Genomic DNA, 17,310 nt, shown 5'->3' on the forward strand with positions numbered 1-17,310 from the left:
GAGACTCCCTCTCCGACAGCTTCCGGCTGATGTATAACACCGGGCGGTCGACACCCTGCACCTGCTGGGACAGAACGGCCCCCAGCCCTCTGTTCGAAGCGTCAGTCTGCAGGATAAAGGGGAGAGAGAAGTTAGGTGTGTGAAGAAGAGGCTTCCCACAGAGGGTTTGTTTTACCTTCTCAAACGCCAGCTGACACTGCTCCGTCCACTGGACCGGATCTGAGGCACCCTTTCGAGTGAGGTCGGTCAGGGTGCGGAATGAACCGCCGGTAATAACCTGCCAGCCCCAGGAACCGCCTCACCTCCTTTTTGGTCTTGGGCCGTGGGCTGGCTGCAATTGCTGCTGTCTTGTCTACCTGAGGACGCACCTGCCCACTGCCCAAGTGGTACCCCAAATACCGTACCTCCCACCGTCCAACTGCACACTTCTTCGGGTTGGCAGTGAGCCCCGCCTGCCTCAGTGACTCGAGCACCGCCGCCACACTCTGCACATGCTCCCGCCAGCTGTTACTATGGATGATAACGTCATCCAAGTAGGCGGCCGCATACGTAGAGTGCGGACGCAGGACCCGGTCCATGAGACGCTGGAAAGTGGCTGGGGCCCCAAACAACCCGAAAGGAAGTGTGACAAATTGGTACAATCCATACGGAGTGGAGAAGGCCGTTTTTCCTTAGACTCTGGAGACAAGGGAATCTGCCAATAGCCCTTGGTTAAATCCAGTGTCGTGAAAAAGCGAGCAGTGCCTAACCGATCCAGGAGCTCGTCGACCCGAGGCATCGGATAAGCATCAAACCGTGACACATCATTCACCTTGCGATAGTCCACACAGAACCGAATAGACCCATCCTTCTTAAGTACCAGAACAATGGGGCTACACCAGGCACTGTTGGACTCTTCTATTACCCCCATCTCCAGCATGGCCTTCAATTCCTTCTGAACCACCTTTCTTTTGTGTTCAGGTAACCGATAGGGCCGTGAACGCACTGTCACGCCCGGGTGAGTCTCAACATGATGCTGTATGAGATTTGTGCGTCCTGGCAGGGGGAGAACACGTCAGCAAAACGCTGTTGCAACGCGGCAACGTCTGCTCTCTGGGACGGTGTGAGATGGTCACCACAATGGAGTGAGGCAGGATTGGTGGAATTTGGGACCTCAGGCCCCAACTCATCTCTCTCTTTCACCGTGGTCACCAGAGAAACAGGCTCCGCCTCTCTCCACGCTTTAAGGAGATTGAGATGGTAAATCTGTGCTGCACCTCCCTGTCAGAACGCCCAACCTCATAATCGACATCACCCACTCGCCGTGTGACCACAAAGGGCCCTTGCCACTTGGCGAGTAATTTGGAGCTGGAAGAAGGGAGTAATACAAGTACTTTGTCTCCCGGTGCAAATTGTCTGAGTCTAGTTCCTCTGTTGTACAGGCGCTGTTGACGCTCCTGGGCCCTGAGCAAATTCTCCCGTGACAACCGGCCCAATGTGTGGAGTTTTGCTCTCAGGTCCAGGACGTACTGAACCTCATTTTTACTTGGGCTCGGACCTTCCTCCCAGCTTTCTTTAACAAGGTCCAGAACCCCCCGTGGTGTCCTGCCAAACAGCAGTTCAAAGGGAGAAAATCCCGTTGAGGCCTGGGGCACCTCGCGCACTGCAAACAACAGAGGATCTAGCCACCTATCCCAATTACGGCCGTCATCGTGCACAAACTTACGGATCATGGACTTCAGGGTTTTGTTCAGACGCTCGACAAGGCCGTCGGTCTGAGGGTGGTACACACTAGTCCGAATTGACCTGATGCCCAATAACCCATAAAGTTCCCCGGAGTGTTCGTGACATAAACGAGGTGCCCTGGTCCGTTAGGATTTCTTTTGGGATCCCAACTCGGGAGATGACCTGGAACAGTGCCTGTGCCACACTCTTTGCAGAGATTGTGCGCAGAGGCACTGCTTCCGGATATCGAGTTGCATAATCCACTAGGACTAATACAAAGCGATATCCTCGTGCGCTCCGGTGAAATGGCCCGATGAGGTCCATGCCAATACGCTCAAATGGAACCTCCATGAGTGGTAATGGGCGCAAAGGCGCTCTCGGGATGGCCGGTTGGTTAACCAACTGACATTCCGGGCAAGATGCACACCAGCGGCGTACATCTGCCCTAATGCCAGGCCAATAGAATCGGGCCATTATCCGGTTAAGTGTCTTCTCATACCCCATATGCCCCGCCATTGGGTTATAATGAGCCGCCTGGAAAACTGTTTCCCGGCGGCTTTCCGGCACCAACAACTGGGTGATTTCCTCTGCTGACTGAGTGTCACGACTCACTCTGTATAACCTGTCCCTAACCAATGCAAAATGCGGATATGTCTGCGCTGCGTCAGGGTGCACCAACTGACCATCAATTTTTATCACTTGGTCAAAGGCAAAGCGTAGAGTATTGTCGCAAGACTGCTCGAGTGGAAAATCTTCCGTGGAGCGCAACATGGGGACCTGTGGAGCCTCTGGCGGAGGCACCACAGATCCCCCCTCCCCCTCTGCAGCGTCGGACAACCTCGCGTCACCACTGAGCACAGCGCACATATCCCATGTCCCTACCGGCCGTGAACGCACCCCTGCACACTGCCCCACTAATCGATTAAACCCAGGCCAATCCGTGCCCAAAATCAGGGGGTGCGTCAGGCGGGAACTAACCGCAGCCTTAACAATATGCTTTTTACCCATATATCTAATTTCCACGGGTACAACCGGGTATCTGTGAATATCCCCATGTACACATCTAATGTCCACCCACGATGCCTCTACCAAAGCCCCGGGTCGAACCAGGTGCTGATGAATTATAGACTGCGTGCAGCCCGAATCCACCATTGCCTGATGTATACCCCCTTGGATCCTTACCGGGACGCTGTATGTCCCTCCTGGACCGGGGAGGGTGTTGGTGGGCCAGCAACCCGGACCACCTGTCCGACCTCCATGAGAGGGCACTCCCTGCGGAAATGCCCGGGCTGCCCGCACCGCCAACACTCCTGCCCTGACGCCTGAGGAACCCTCTGTGGGCCGAGAGCGGCACCCGTAGCGGCTGGACCCTGGGAAGGAGAGAGAGAAGAGGTTTGGTTACTGCGTGGCAGAGGGAGAGGCCGGGCAACAGTTTCCAGTCGGGGGGTAGCGGGGGTGGGGGGTCTCCTGCGGGGCGCCGGCACGGGTCGGGCGGGTGCAGAGGGCCGCCTCTCCGGAGGCTCGGTCCCCACCGTGGACAGCCAGATGATCCTCGGCGAGGGTGATGGCGGCCTCCAAATCCGCCCGGTCGGTGGCACCGCACCCACTCCGCGGTCCCGGTCGGGAGCCCCTCCACAAACTGCTCCAGCACCACCAGCTCCAGCATCAGCCTCTCACCGCTGGATCCCCCCGGCTGCAGCCACCTGGTGGCAGCGTCCTTCAGCTGCTGCGCAAAGACGAATGGACGGTCAGAGGATCCCAGTGTGGCGGACCGGAACCGGCGGCGGTGATCCTCGGGGGAAAAACCCATCCTGTCTAGGATGGCTCTTTTGACGATCCGGAACTCCCCCCGAGCAGAAGCTGGCAGGCCGAGCGCCGCAGTCTGGGACTCTCCTGACAGCAGGGGAAGCAGGCGCACGGCCCACTCCGCCGCCGGCCAGCCACAGGCCTCCGCCGTCGCCTCAAACATTTCGAGGAAGGTTTGGGGGTCATCCGCCGCTGTCATCCGGTGCATGGTGATGCCGGAAAAGGAGGAGCATGGAGGGGATGGAGACTGTGCCCCGACCGGGCCAGCAGTCCCTCCAGCAGCTGGTTCTGCTTCCCCGCCTGGTTCTGGAGTGCCTCCAAATGCCGTCTATTTGTTGCCGTCTGCTGGCTGTGTATTGCCGTGATCTGCCCCAGCATCTCTCCCAGCAGTGTGATCAGCTGTGATGGCTGCTCCGTGGCGGCTGCGGGACCGGCTGCGGAGGCGGCTGCTGTGGAGGCTGCTGCATGGGCGGTTGTGGATCGGGCATTTCCGTGTGCTGCCCCACGTTGGGCGCCAGTGTAGCAAGCCGTGCTACAGACGGGGTTCCCCAGCACACAAAACTCCCGGACCAGACTGTCGGTTCACGCAACTCTTTATTTGAGGCACAAAATGCAGCTGTACTGCTGCGGCAGCTTCCGCCCAGAGGCCTGTCTTTCGGCGTGTGTCTCTCCGGGATCCAGCACACTACTGCCAAGATAAAAGGTAGAGTCATCAGACAATCATTGGCAGGTGAGGTAATCAACTCACCTGGTGCCACTCTCCCAGGTCTTCCCCACACCTCTCCCTCCTGCAGCTGAGCGCAAACCACGCCCACCTCCACAGAGAGTATTTATGACTGATAAATATATATACTAAACTTTATTCCCACTGGCATTTTTTAATTAATGTGACATTATGCTCCATACATGTATTACTTGTAACATAACTGCGCTTGTGTCAACACTTGGAGTAACAAGTGTTTTTCAGACAGTATTATCACCTCTAATCAGTAAAAGGGGGAACAAAGAATTCTGAGAAATAAGTTAATGCATGTCCAAGATACTGTATTTTCTTTATTTTTATCTATTTAATAAAGTTTGTTTAGTTTTTCTCTGCATACAGTTATGATTTCTAACCGGTTACTCGTTAACATGTACATATTGTCCCACCCTTAACTCCTATACTCATTTTCATAGGTTTTTAGTCAGGATTAATCCGGACTCCACCAAGTGCAGTGCCAAGGAGCAGATGAGCCGGAAGACTGGGAGAGTGGTGAAGCGGAAGACTTCATACATGAACCCCCAATCTCCTTCATCAGGGACTTCACTGAGTTCGATTGGCAAACTGACTAGATGCAGGTGAGGTTCTGATGATAGCTTTTGCATTGAAAGTTCAAGATGGTTTATTCAAAGATGTTCTCTCAGATATCTTATTAAATAATGTGTGTTAAGCTACTGTTGTGTCAGTGATTGAATGCTGATTGAGACTATGGTCCACTGATGAAGGCTCTTGAGTCGACTTCAGGAAAAATCAAACATGCTGTAATTCATGATCAATCAAAAACATGTTAATCACAGTTAATTCAACATCTCTTTAAGCATTTTAACACATTGCTAAACTCAATTACATATTGAATCAAAATGTCTGCTACCTTAAACTGAATGCAGCATTGTCCTCTTTGGATATTTGATACACTTTCTATCAGGAATAAGTACCTTGACACGACATCACCATCTTAGACCCTCATCACATACGTGGTGCATTACAAAGTGATTGTAATAAATATAATTGTTTGTGTTTTCTTCTTTAATTTCAGGGCTCCAACTGGGATCTGGGTCTCCAAGTTCAGGGCAAGCAAGAGGCCATAGACTTTTATTTCAAGTGTGAGTGTCCTGATGCATTGTTCATGCAAATGTTCAGTATTTTAAAGTTAATGTATAATTGTGAAGCTCGGCTGACGAACTAGCTTTTTTATTTTTGATTTCTTGTTTCTAATGTTTCAGGCGTGCCTGGGTAGTTGCAGTAGTCAGACAAAGTAGAGGTGTCTCTTTCATTGTTGTGTTGATTCTGAATTGGTACTTGGTCTGAAAAGTTTGGTAACCTGTGCTTTATCATGTTCCTGTTCACCAAATGTCTTCAATAAATAACTGTGTTAACAATTTTCTTGTTTTCTGTAGTTAATTGAAATATTTTAGAATATGGGTCATTCTATTAATGTTGGATAATAGTAAATCAAAGTGATACAGTATTTAAATTAAACAGTGAGTAACTGAATTTACAATGATCAACTGTTACCCACTGTTAATAGTACAGTATTGCCATTTACAATACCATTTAAAAAAAACAGTGCTTAACTGTTTTTATTTGTACAGTAAATAAACCAGCACTGTAAAAAGAACTGAAATCACAGTATTTAATCAGTATTTACTTTACAGTAACTACACCAATACTGTAAATGGAAGTACAGTATGTCTACTGTAAAACATATTTACAGTAACTTGCTGGTTAATTGTTGCCAGGAAGTTACTGTAAGTTTTAAGGTAATTTTGTAGTATTATTTTGTAGTATTAGTAGTAAGTATTTAATACAGTGCAACAAGTTCAAATAAAAATGACATCATTAAAACGAGAGAAAAATAAGAAAATAGACAAATAGCCACATTAACAACTGTGCCGTATACATGTGCACTCAGACTCAAGTTTGTTTCGCAGAGACAGGATTTTCGGGGACAGCTTAAGGACATCAAGCTCTAGAAGAAGCTTTTGAAAAACTTCCAAAGTGTACTTTGTTTTTGGGGGGTAACTCAAATTCATGGCATAAATGATGCTCATGAGCAGGAGACAGGCCTTTGTAACACTTCCATAGTTGTCAAGTACCTCAGTCCCTTCAATAACAATGGACACATCAGTGTCGGATGCACCTTCATCTTCTTCACTTGTGTGGAAGACACAGATCCTCAGGACTTGCTCAGCCTGGTCCTCTTGAACTTCCTCTCTGCTGATATCCTGTAAAATATATGTGAATCCATGTTCAGGTGCATAGTACATATTCTGCTTCATTTTCATTTGGAATAGTATGTATATTCTGTGATGATGGTAAACCTCTTACAACTTATGAATTGCAAAGCACTACACAATTTTGTTTTTACCTGAATAGCCAGATGGCTTTTCTTGTGACACAGCTTGCTGTAGTTGCTGTTTGAGATGGCACTGTGTCAACTGTACAAAGTTGTTGCTTTGGGCTTAAGGACAAAAACACAAAGACAAAATAATACATTAAAACTACAGAATACTACAAGAAATACTACATTAAAACTAGAGGATCATGTAACCAAAATGAACTGTACCACTGTCAAACCAATGTATTTTGGATAATATTTGAAAATATGGCTCTGATCTAAAACATTACACCCATTTCCACATGTGTTAAATCTTAAATGAAGAAAATCCTGCATTTTTGCCGCTGTGATTCTGTTCCTCTCCTCCAAGAGCATTGCTGGTCTAGATTCACGTTGTTGAGAGAGAGCTGTGTCATATGCATCAAGAATAATGCAGAATCCAAATTGAAACAGTGTAAACGGAATCAGAATAGAGAACAATGAGGCTTCATATCAAATTATGAGCAAAATATAGACGAGGGGATTAGAAAGAAAGGGATCCAAACAAGGTGATGGTCCTTATGAAGCATGTGGAAGAAAATGATCACAGGAAATGTTTTTGGATAGATCATTTGAATTTTTTCCAATTTCCACAAATGAATCTGAATTTCAGATACTTAAGGCTCATCAGTAGCTCTATAACAACTCAAAAAGATGGAAAGTGCATCATTTCTACAAGTGGTGGTTCTTTTAGTTGAAATAAGACACATAAAGTATTTTCATATATGGAATAAAAATATACAGCCACAGTAAGAAACAAATCTGAAATGCCAATAAATGAAATCATATTTATCCTGATAAACTGAGTGACATTTTGTGGGAATGAACATCTCTCCTGACCTCTGTTTGCTCTGTCTCAGTAAGATTTTAGATTTGTGGCAAACTACGAGTACACTGCAAATGAACAAAAACCATAGCTTCCTCTTTAGCTTAAATAATGATTAGCAGCAGGGTTTTGGTGAGGTCTGGTAGAGGCTCTCCAAACCGACGCTGCGGATATTTGAAACGTTTTCTCTCCTCCCTTCCCCTCCTATGTGTAGCGGTTGTGTACTCTGTCGTTGCCTTGAGTTCATTATGCGAATCATCATTTTGGCAAACCCGCCATTTATCCACAGCATCTAGCGAACTATTAATTATACAGTCAGTCCCGGTTTCAAAACACTATTACAAACACTATTAAAACTTACTTGGTATTTCTAAGTTCATGGGCAATGACTATGAAACCTTTGAATATTATGTGAAAATACACAATAAAACTTACTCTTCCCACACAGTTTATTTATTACATGAAAGACATATATAGTTTTACTTGAATAATTCCAGTTCTCACTGATACTTACAATTAGAAAATAACAATTGTGACAGTTAACCTAATAAATATTACTACACCAAAAAATGTATGGCTGAACAGACACAGGAAGGAGCGCCACCTAAACACACTCAAACATTTACAGGACAACTAATGAGAAGATGTCAAAGTACCGCCCACAATGTTTGATTGACAGCTGATCTCTGTGCAGTGAAGAAACGCCACAACAATCAGCTCTCAGCAACAAACATGAAGACAAAATCAGTTTAAGGATTCAAACTCAGAGTTTAACACAAAGTCCCTGAAATGACTTCTGTCTATTTCAGTTTATAGAACTCAGCAGTGGATCCAACAGAATAAAGCCAAAGTCCAGCATAGAGAGGCTGAGTGAATGTGGTCTGGACTCTGTGGAGGAGAGTCATGGTTTCAGAGACGCTGTAGAAGGACAGAATACCTGCACTGTGATCCAGATACACTCCAACTCTGGAGGACTGAGGACCTGAGACAGGAGTTGAGACATTGTTGTAATAAAAAATATAACTGTTATTGTAATAATATAATGACCAAGATTTGTTATTGTGTCCAAATCCACATTCATTCGAGCTCCCTGCTCTGCTGATATTCTTGTATGCGACTGCTACACGAACTCCTCCCCCTCTCCACTCCACCTCCCAGTAACAACGTCCAGTCAGACTCTCTCTACTCAGGACCTGATACCTTTTAGTGAATCTGTCTGGGTGACTAGAATAAGACTGTTGTTGACTCATGAATGTTACTTTTCTGTTCCCCTCAGATAATAACAGCTGTGTGTATGCTGTGTTTGGATCCAGTGTGAGTTCACGTGAATATTGTAAGAATCCAGCTCTGGTCTTGGGCTCTGGTTGTGACAGTAAAACATCCACTTCAGTCACTGTCAGTGAGACGTTTGTCCATTTGTCCCTCAGAACGTCCTGTAGTTTATCTCTGAGCTCTGACACAGCCGCTGTCACATCCTCAAAGTACCTCAGAGGACGGATATTGATGCTGGATGTAGATTCACTGAGTGCTGACAGTGAGGGGTAGTTGTGTAGAAACTGGTTGTGGTCCTCTGTGTGTGACAGCTTCTTCATCTCAGCGTCTTTCCTCTTCAGCTCAGTGATCTCCTGCTCCAGCTTCTCCTGAAGCTCTTTGACTCGACTCACTTCAGTTTCCTGCTGGGATCTGACCTGCTGCTTCACATCAGAGCTTCTTTTCTCCATGAGACGGATCAGCTGAGTGAAGATCTTCTCACTGTCCTCCACTGCTTTATCAGCAGAGCGATTGATAGCCTCCACCTGCTGTTGAAGCTCCTTCACATCTTTCTCTCTGTCCTGGATTCTCTGCTGGATGTTTTGTCGACTCACCTCGAGCTCTCTCTGCCTCTCAGTCCTTTCTGCTGCAGCTGAGACTGTGTCGTGGCCTTTATGTTCATCCATGGAGCACAAAATACAGATGGTCTGCTTGTCAGTGCGGCAGAAGATCTTCATCACCTCATCATGACGAGAGCAGATGTTCTCCTGGAGCTTCTTGGAGGGGTCCACCAGCTTGTGTTTCATAAAGGTAAGTGAGTCAAAGTGAGGCTGGAGGTGTTTCTCACAGTAAGATGCCAGACAGACCAGACAGGACTTGAGGGCTTTCAGTTTTCTCCCAGTGCAGACATCACAGGCCACATCTTCAGGTCCAGCATAGCAGAGATCAGCAGGAGCAGCTTGGAGTCCAGTCTTCTTCAGTTCCTCCAGTAAAGCTGCAAACATGGTGTTTTTTACCAGGACAGGCCTCGGTGTGAAGGTCTGCCTACACTGAGGGCAGCTGTGGATTTTCTTCTCATCCTCTTCATCCCAGTAGCTTTTAATACAGTTCATGCAGTAGCTGTGTCCACAGGGAGTAGTCACCGGATCCTTCAGTAGATCCAGACAGATGGAACAAGAGAAGGTTTCTCGGTCCAGCTGAACTCCTTTCTGCGCCATTTCACCTCTCAGTGACAACGACTGTCTGAGTTTCACTTCCTTATAAATGAGGCCGGGTTGAGCTCTGATCTCAACAACATGTGTCTCTGCAGTGAATGGGGCCTGTCAGCTCTTGCTCATGTTGGTTACACCCATCTACAAACTGTAGATCTGAAGGGGAGGGAACAAGGAAATACATGAACAGAGTGTAGCTCGCTGTGTTTGAATCAGGAAGAAGAGGGAGGGGTTATCGAGGGTTTAAAGTTCTGTTTTATTGTCATTATACAACACAGGATTGCACAATAACATGCAGTTGTAGTCCTCTCCACTCACACACTGAAAATGTCAAATTCAAATGGATAAAAACTGACTGGAAAGGAGTAAAAGATTCACTGTGTCTAACTTCTCTTCCTGTACAAAGAGGAAAAACAGCTCAAGATGGCAACATGAAGAAAAACATCCAAAAGTTACTCACTGATTATTAAATCATAAAACAACTATCAAAATGTTACAGGCCTCAAGCATGAGTTACCCGTAAGCAGGTATAGTATCCTGTTTTGTGCAGGAAAAGCAGAGACAGGAGACGTTACTTGTGATCGCTCAGCAGGCTGTTCTCTGTTTTTATTTAACAGAATCTTTCTTTTTCACTTCATTTAAACCAACTTAGTGTTTTGTTCACAACAATCTTCATTTTGCAATTTACATGACATCAAGCTTTAAGGTTCATATACTAACCCACTGGACTGACATTTTACAAATGTACAAAATGACTGCTGAATGAAACAGAAATCAAATTCAAACTCCTAATTTGTACCATTGTTCACCAACAGTGACTGCTATTTAGGTCCAACACCACATTTACAGTAGCATTAATACTTTTAAGCCCAAGCTGTTCACATTTTTACTAAATTCTTAAACACAAAGTATACATAACAATAACAGGCCATCATTACAAAAATACCTTAAATACCCTTTTTAACTTTACCAAAATATTTGATCTATATATTATTATTATTATTATTATTATTATTATTATTATTATTATTATATTATCCTGGTAACATGACTTAGATGAACGACTTAACAACTTTACACAACTTGTGCAGGGGCGGATCTACCGGGGTGGCATAGGGTGGCAAGTGCCACCCTAAAAGAAAGCCTTGCCACCCCTGCTGCCACCCCAGTTGGCAGCAACGAATTAAAAGAAAAGTTACGGCATTTGACATTTACGAGCGTGAATCTCCAATGTCCGACTGCAATGCAGCACGAGATAACGTCAGAGCGGCCGGCAAGACACTGATTGGTTGGAAACACTGAGTGGCGCGAAGCGAGGGAGCCAGGAGTCGCGAGGACAGGAGAGACGGGAGGAAAGAGGTAAAAACTTATTAACTATCGATCAATAAATTGAATTATAATGAAAGCACAGTGCGAGCATACACTGTAACACATTGACTGTAGAATTTACAGTAAATAGCTGGCAGAAAAAGTTGCCAGTAAAGTAAAATTGCTGTTAATTACTGTAAAAAGGATTACAGTATATTACAGGATCACTTTTACAGGTTTTTGTTGAATATAAATTACAGCAATTTGTTGTTGTTGTTGTTTTTTTTTTCTTGGAAAAATCTAGTTTACAACATTATCTTGTATTCTATTAAAATTACAGAGGTTACCTGGCAACTAAAGTTGCCAGTAAATAGCTGTTAATACTTCACAATACAATATGTTGTTGTAGAATGTTTTTACTGTTCATTTTTCTTTTTCACATTAGCAGCTTTGCAAAATATGCATATTGAATGAGACCAGGCTTGCTGTTACTCCAAAATTCATCAACATTAGATTTTCTTCACCTGTTAAATAAAACCAGAGTCAGAGCTGCAACAAAACATCTTTTATTAAAACTCAATAGTTTTACAACATGCCTTCAGAACTCAATTGGAATCCCCATAAATGGTATGGTATTCATTTCTCAATTATTATTGAGAAATGAATAGCACTCTCCTATCTGCCTGTTAAATATAAGGCTTCAGACAGAAACTGGTTAGCCTAATTAAGCACAGACTGGAAACGGGGAAACAGCTAGCCTGGCTTGGTCCAAAAGTAACAAAATCTGCCTACTAGCACCTTTAAATCTCACTTTTAACCTTTTACTGTGCGTTATGTGCCTTTAATGGACGTGGTATCGATCTTCTCATCTAACTGTCCACCAGATAGCGAATAGGTCAGCTTTGCACTGCAGTGAACGGAGTCCAGATGCAAAGCATATTTTAACCAGCTAAAACAATCTATATCAGTTCTAGTGTACGTTGTATAGAGAAAATTCACACCGCTTTACATCGCTGTCAGACGGCCCTTATACCGTATAACTCACGTATTCCTTCGCATAAGCGCAACTTTGCCCGCTGCGGCCGCACCGTATTATGCCGTATGCGTAGGAATACGTGATGGGAATTGCGGCTCTTTTTAGAGAACCGGTTCTTTTGGCTCGGCTCACTAAAATGAGCCGGCTCTTTCGGCTCCCAAGTGGCTCCTCAGATTTTTTGTTACTTAAATGAATTGATTACAAAATGATGTGTAAAATGAATATCTAATGTAAATACATACATTATATCAAATGTTTATTATTTATATGGATTTATTAATATACTCAACATGGAATTTTAAAATACAAAAACAAAGACCCATCTCAATTAGACAAAAAGCTGCTCAATATGACATTTTTAACTATGCAGTCTACACTCTGCCTTTGAAGCGTCTATCACATATATACATATATGTCCAAACTTTACTACATTTTCTGAAAAGAGACTATCGAGTTTGGCTGTACTCAGCATTGAATCAAAACGCACAAAAGCATTAGATCTAGATACATTTGTGAAGCGGTTTGCTGAGCAACATGGAAATCGCCGCATTCAGCTGTTATAGGAATGACAACTTCATGTTATGCTCACTGGTGAGCCTTTACAAAGCTGTTAAAATGATGACCTCAACAGAATCTGCACTTTAAATTTCTGTGTGTGTGTGTGTGAGAAAGAAAAGTTTCAAATGTGACACTGGTGTAAATGGTGTAAACAAAATGTCTAAAAATTGTTCAAGCTACTGAGGGACAAATGGGGAGAATGTGTGTTCTGAGTAAACAATAAAAGTCATGTCCAGTACCTTGTTTGAGTGCCGTGACCCATTTATTTCCACAGTGTATTTATGCTCACCTTAGTACAGCTCAGTCCATAGATCTTCATGGGTAAGTATTTCTTTGGATAGTTTCTTCTGGTACAAATGCTGCCTGCAACGCTGCCTCTCTGACACAATCAAAAACTGTTTGCTTCCCCTCTGATACATCTGCCACTCATCACCTGTGTTTTACCTTAATGCCTTTCCTGTGATAATGCCCCACCTACAGTAGTGTTACCATACTTCTATCTCCTATTAAGTGAGATCACATTGTATGGTCACTTCTTCCTAATATGAACTGTTTCACATGAAACCTCAAATGCAAGACATTGATTGCATGAGATTAAGTTTGTCTGTATGAGTTTGTAAATGGCAGCCCGTGCCCTTTTGTAGTGTGTACATACTATTTGTCATCAAACTGTGATTAAATTCAGTATATATACACGTCTGCCATATGTTGCCACCCTTCAAAAATTCCTGCCTCCCTCTCGCCACCCCATCAATATTTTTCTAGATCCGCCCCTGTACACAACCGTACTTCACAAAGCTTTGACAAAACAAATACAAGACAGAGGGTATGTCAAGGAGCAGGGACCAGAAATAAAAGAAGTATTAAGAGGAGCGAGCAAGATTTCATTGCAGGAAAACCTTGTTTGCCTTGTTATCTTTGTACATAATAAACATAAAGTGCTAAAAACTATAAATAAAGGAAACACGGACTTCAAGTCAAAAAGCACAAAAATAAAAATATTATAAAGAGAAAAATAAACAATATGTACAATATGACTATATATATGTTATATATATTTTTATTTTAGCTCTTTGGTTGTTTGAACTTCTTTAATGCAGGACGAGGCTGTTTATCAGAGGTTCTGTGAATATAGTTTGTGTTCAGGTCTTCAAAGTCAAATCAAACAAAAATGCTGAGATATGTCTACTGTATTTATTTTCTAAAGTTTTCTAACACCCCATAAAACCAAGAAGGCCTCCCGACCTACTAAATAACTAAAGAATACATAATACAGACAGAGAATTGTATAAAAAGTTCCCTAAAATATCAGGAAAACTGATCTCTGATCAATATTCAAAGGAAATAATCTGCTCAAACTTCATCCAAATCTCTGGTTTTACACAAACTTGCTGCAGTTATTGTGTTCACTGTTTGGGTTCATTGTTCAGTTTATCAGCTGTTCTCTGCTGTTATTGTTATTATTCAATATAATATGAAATATGTGTAACATATAGTTTACTCAGTGATAGAAAAGGTGTCCCTGAAGGATAAAGGCTGGGAGCCAGTGCCTTAGAGGAATGGAAACAACGAATCATTGTGAACTGAATGAACCTGTGTCTGCTGCTTATTGAACAATATGGATACAGGAAAGAGCAGTCCTCCATATATTCACATGTCAGTGTACATGTTGGTCGTACCTGTCTTGGGGGCTGATTCTGGGGGCGTGGCTAAGCCATTTTCCAATGCCCATCTATGGGACCAAGACAATACCTTAGCCTTCGCCATGACTGAATTTTGTGCAAAGTTTCATGAGTTTTAAGGCATGTTTAGACCCCCAAAGTGTTCAAATGTTAACGCAAAAGCTGCGCCATGGCAACAACGTTCCAAGCAAATCCTTAACATTCATAAGATGTCATTGGCATCGTCCTAAGGGACCGCTGACAGAATTTCAGCTGGATCTGGTCAATCTGTGGGAAGATATAAATAAAAGTATAAAAATGACATTTCCTTTCACCACTAGGTGGCGCTGTCACTATGGATTTATAAGTAGATTTCAGCTGGATCTGATCATTCTGCGAGGAGTAGAACATGAAAGTATAAAACGTGATACCTCCTGTTGGCACTAGGTCGGGCTCTCACTATATCTGAATATTATCACATAGACGTGTTCAGGGCGGGACTCTTATCAAACATGTGAAGTTCCGTTGAGATTGGACCATGTACGCAGAAGTTCAAATCCCTCTTTCATGGTGAAGGTTCAAAATTTGACGCCACGCGCACAGTTCACTAGAATATTCACTTCAAATGTCTCTTCTGTTCATTTTAAACAACATCAGTAAACATCCCAGTTTGTCACAGAACAAAAGCAACTGAGCTGATGCTCGCCACCCGCCTCCTCTTTAGATGGCTGACAAAGGAAGTGCTGGCAGAATCAGAGAGCTTGAAAGGGGTTGGGCCGATAATCGGGCTACACCATGTTGGCTGGAATCATGGGGAGACGCCGTGCTTTCTCCTTGGTGAGTTCAGTTATTTCTGATTATTATACTTTTTGATGTTTAGTATTTCAGTATTTTCCTTAGTTCATATTTGGCTGCATTATCTGGATATTATTTGAGGTTATTATGGTTTGTTTAAATGTTATGTTTTAGTCTATTCCCCCTGTGTGTCAGAGTGGCCTGATCAGCCACTATTTAAGTTTCCCCAATGTCTCAGTTTAGTTAGGGTCATCTAATGTACCACACTCCAGTTCGGTAGGTGGCAATGCGCCTATAAGCTTGATGCCTGCCACCAAACAAATCTAAAAGAAAGAAAAAGAAAAGTTTAGTTAGGTCAGTTTGGTTGGTTGGTTTAGTATGTTCAGTTTGTTCAGTTAATGTGGCCTGAGTTAAGTTCTGTTTAGTTGACCTCTTTTATGGGCCCAGAACATTTTGTATATTTTGTAAATTGATTATTTTTCGTGAATAAAATTACTTTTTGTGAACATTTACCCTTGACTCCTCATGCCTGCCAGCTCAGTCCCTGACAGAGACACACCCACACCTGGTGCACTCAGTCTGCTGCCTTCAGGCTGGGAGACACACCCACACCTGATGCACTCAGGCAGGGAGGGGCGCGGCCTGCAGCTCAACTCAACACCCACTACAACCCAGTTTGCTCCATCTGTCGGTCGCTGACAATAAGTAGATCTATACAGAACACAATCAGGTACATTCAATATTTACTGAATAGAATATGTTCTATAAAATCTTAATATGAGTCAATATTTACTACAAGAAATTGCAAATTATATTTCTATGAAAAATAAGAGAATACAACATTTAGCTTTGGCTCTGCTGCCTGTAAATGAGTCCAGTCCTCACAATATTATACAATTAGCTTTGGCTCAATGTACATGTGAGCCTGTGGCTGGAAGTCTCACACTAACTGCATCAAACTGGACCCCCCAGGTTTCCTTCTGTACGTTTAAAAACTAAAACACTACATGGTTTGGTTGAATATTTGATGGTTCTTATTTACTGAGAGATATGGATCCATCTGGCCCAGTGTGCCCAGCAAATCAACATTTTAAATCCAGTGTCAATCCATTGCTTTCCATCTTGCATTAGTTCAGAGCTCTAACTGAACCTCCACTGAGAGACTAAATAATCATTGTCTAGTTTGAAAATGATGTGTGAGTATGAGTGCCATCACACCCACAGGTTGTCTGGACTGGTCCGCACACAGGTTGCTGCTGGAGAGTGCCACTTTCATTTGGTGCCCGCCCATATGAACACATGTTATGACACCCACTGACACATGGAGGGGAGACGGGGCCCCTACGTGATTTGCAGGCTCCTACGCATAAAGTCTAGTGAGCATATAGGGCCGACTGGCTCTGCTGGTTCCAGTGGGAAGCGAATGAACAGGATAAAGGAGACACAAGGATGCAGAGAAGCAGCGTGATGGCTTAGAGGTTAGCACCGTCCCCTCACAGCGAGAGGCCAGCCGTGGATAGTTGTAACACGCTGACAGCCAATGAAACTGCACGATTTTATGGTCCGCTGTCCATGGTACTGAACTGCTGCACTATTTATTCAAAATGTCACAAGTTACATTCAAATCTACATAACTTCAGTCTAAAGTATGAAAATCCTTTTTGTATTTATGTATTGAGAATTTTATGGAACAATTATAGTATCAATATAATACGTAATATTATAGTGAATTATATTTGTCATAAAGACTGATATTCTTTTGCATTCAAAGATGAATTAAATACTATTATTCATAATGGAAATGAGCTGACCAGAGCTTTATAGATGAAATCAAGTGAAACAAGTTCTGTGCTAAAAGTCATTGTTTTATTAAATCTGTCCACACGTGTCTTCAGTGCAGTTTAGAGAGTGCTAAAACAAGAATAAACAACATATCAATCAGTTTTATATCCAATAATCAATTATAAATATATACAAGGAAACAACTAAATCAATCAGATTAATCAGTTGTTGTGTG

The 17,310-nt window shown here is 43.5% G+C and overlaps 2 protein-coding genes across 2 annotated transcripts in view; both read right to left on the minus strand.

The window, feature by feature from the left end:
* The window catches only part of LOC127370618 (tripartite motif-containing protein 16-like), a 44,522-nt gene that overhangs the window by 13,715 nt on the left and 13,497 nt on the right, over positions 1 to 17,310 (minus strand). The window lies entirely within an intron of this gene.
* LOC127370619 (tripartite motif-containing protein 16-like) lies at positions 7,905 to 10,060 on the minus strand. Its single transcript, XM_051412849.1, has one exon. The coding sequence runs from the start codon at positions 9,939 to 9,941 to the stop codon at positions 8,274 to 8,276; it is 1,668 nt and encodes a 555-aa protein (XP_051268809.1). The 5' UTR covers positions 9,942 to 10,060; the 3' UTR covers positions 7,905 to 8,273.

This window comes from Dicentrarchus labrax, unplaced genomic scaffold, assembly GCF_905237075.1.
Source record: "Dicentrarchus labrax unplaced genomic scaffold, dlabrax2021, whole genome shotgun sequence".
Classification (NCBI taxonomy): domain Eukaryota; kingdom Metazoa; phylum Chordata; class Actinopteri; family Moronidae; genus Dicentrarchus; species Dicentrarchus labrax.

What these genes read in the sequence shown, in the direction of transcription:
- LOC127370619 (XM_051412849.1), bottom strand. Translation starts at nt 9,941, where the DNA reads ATGGCGCAGAAAGGAGTTCAGCTGGACCGAGAAACCTTCTCTTGTTCC.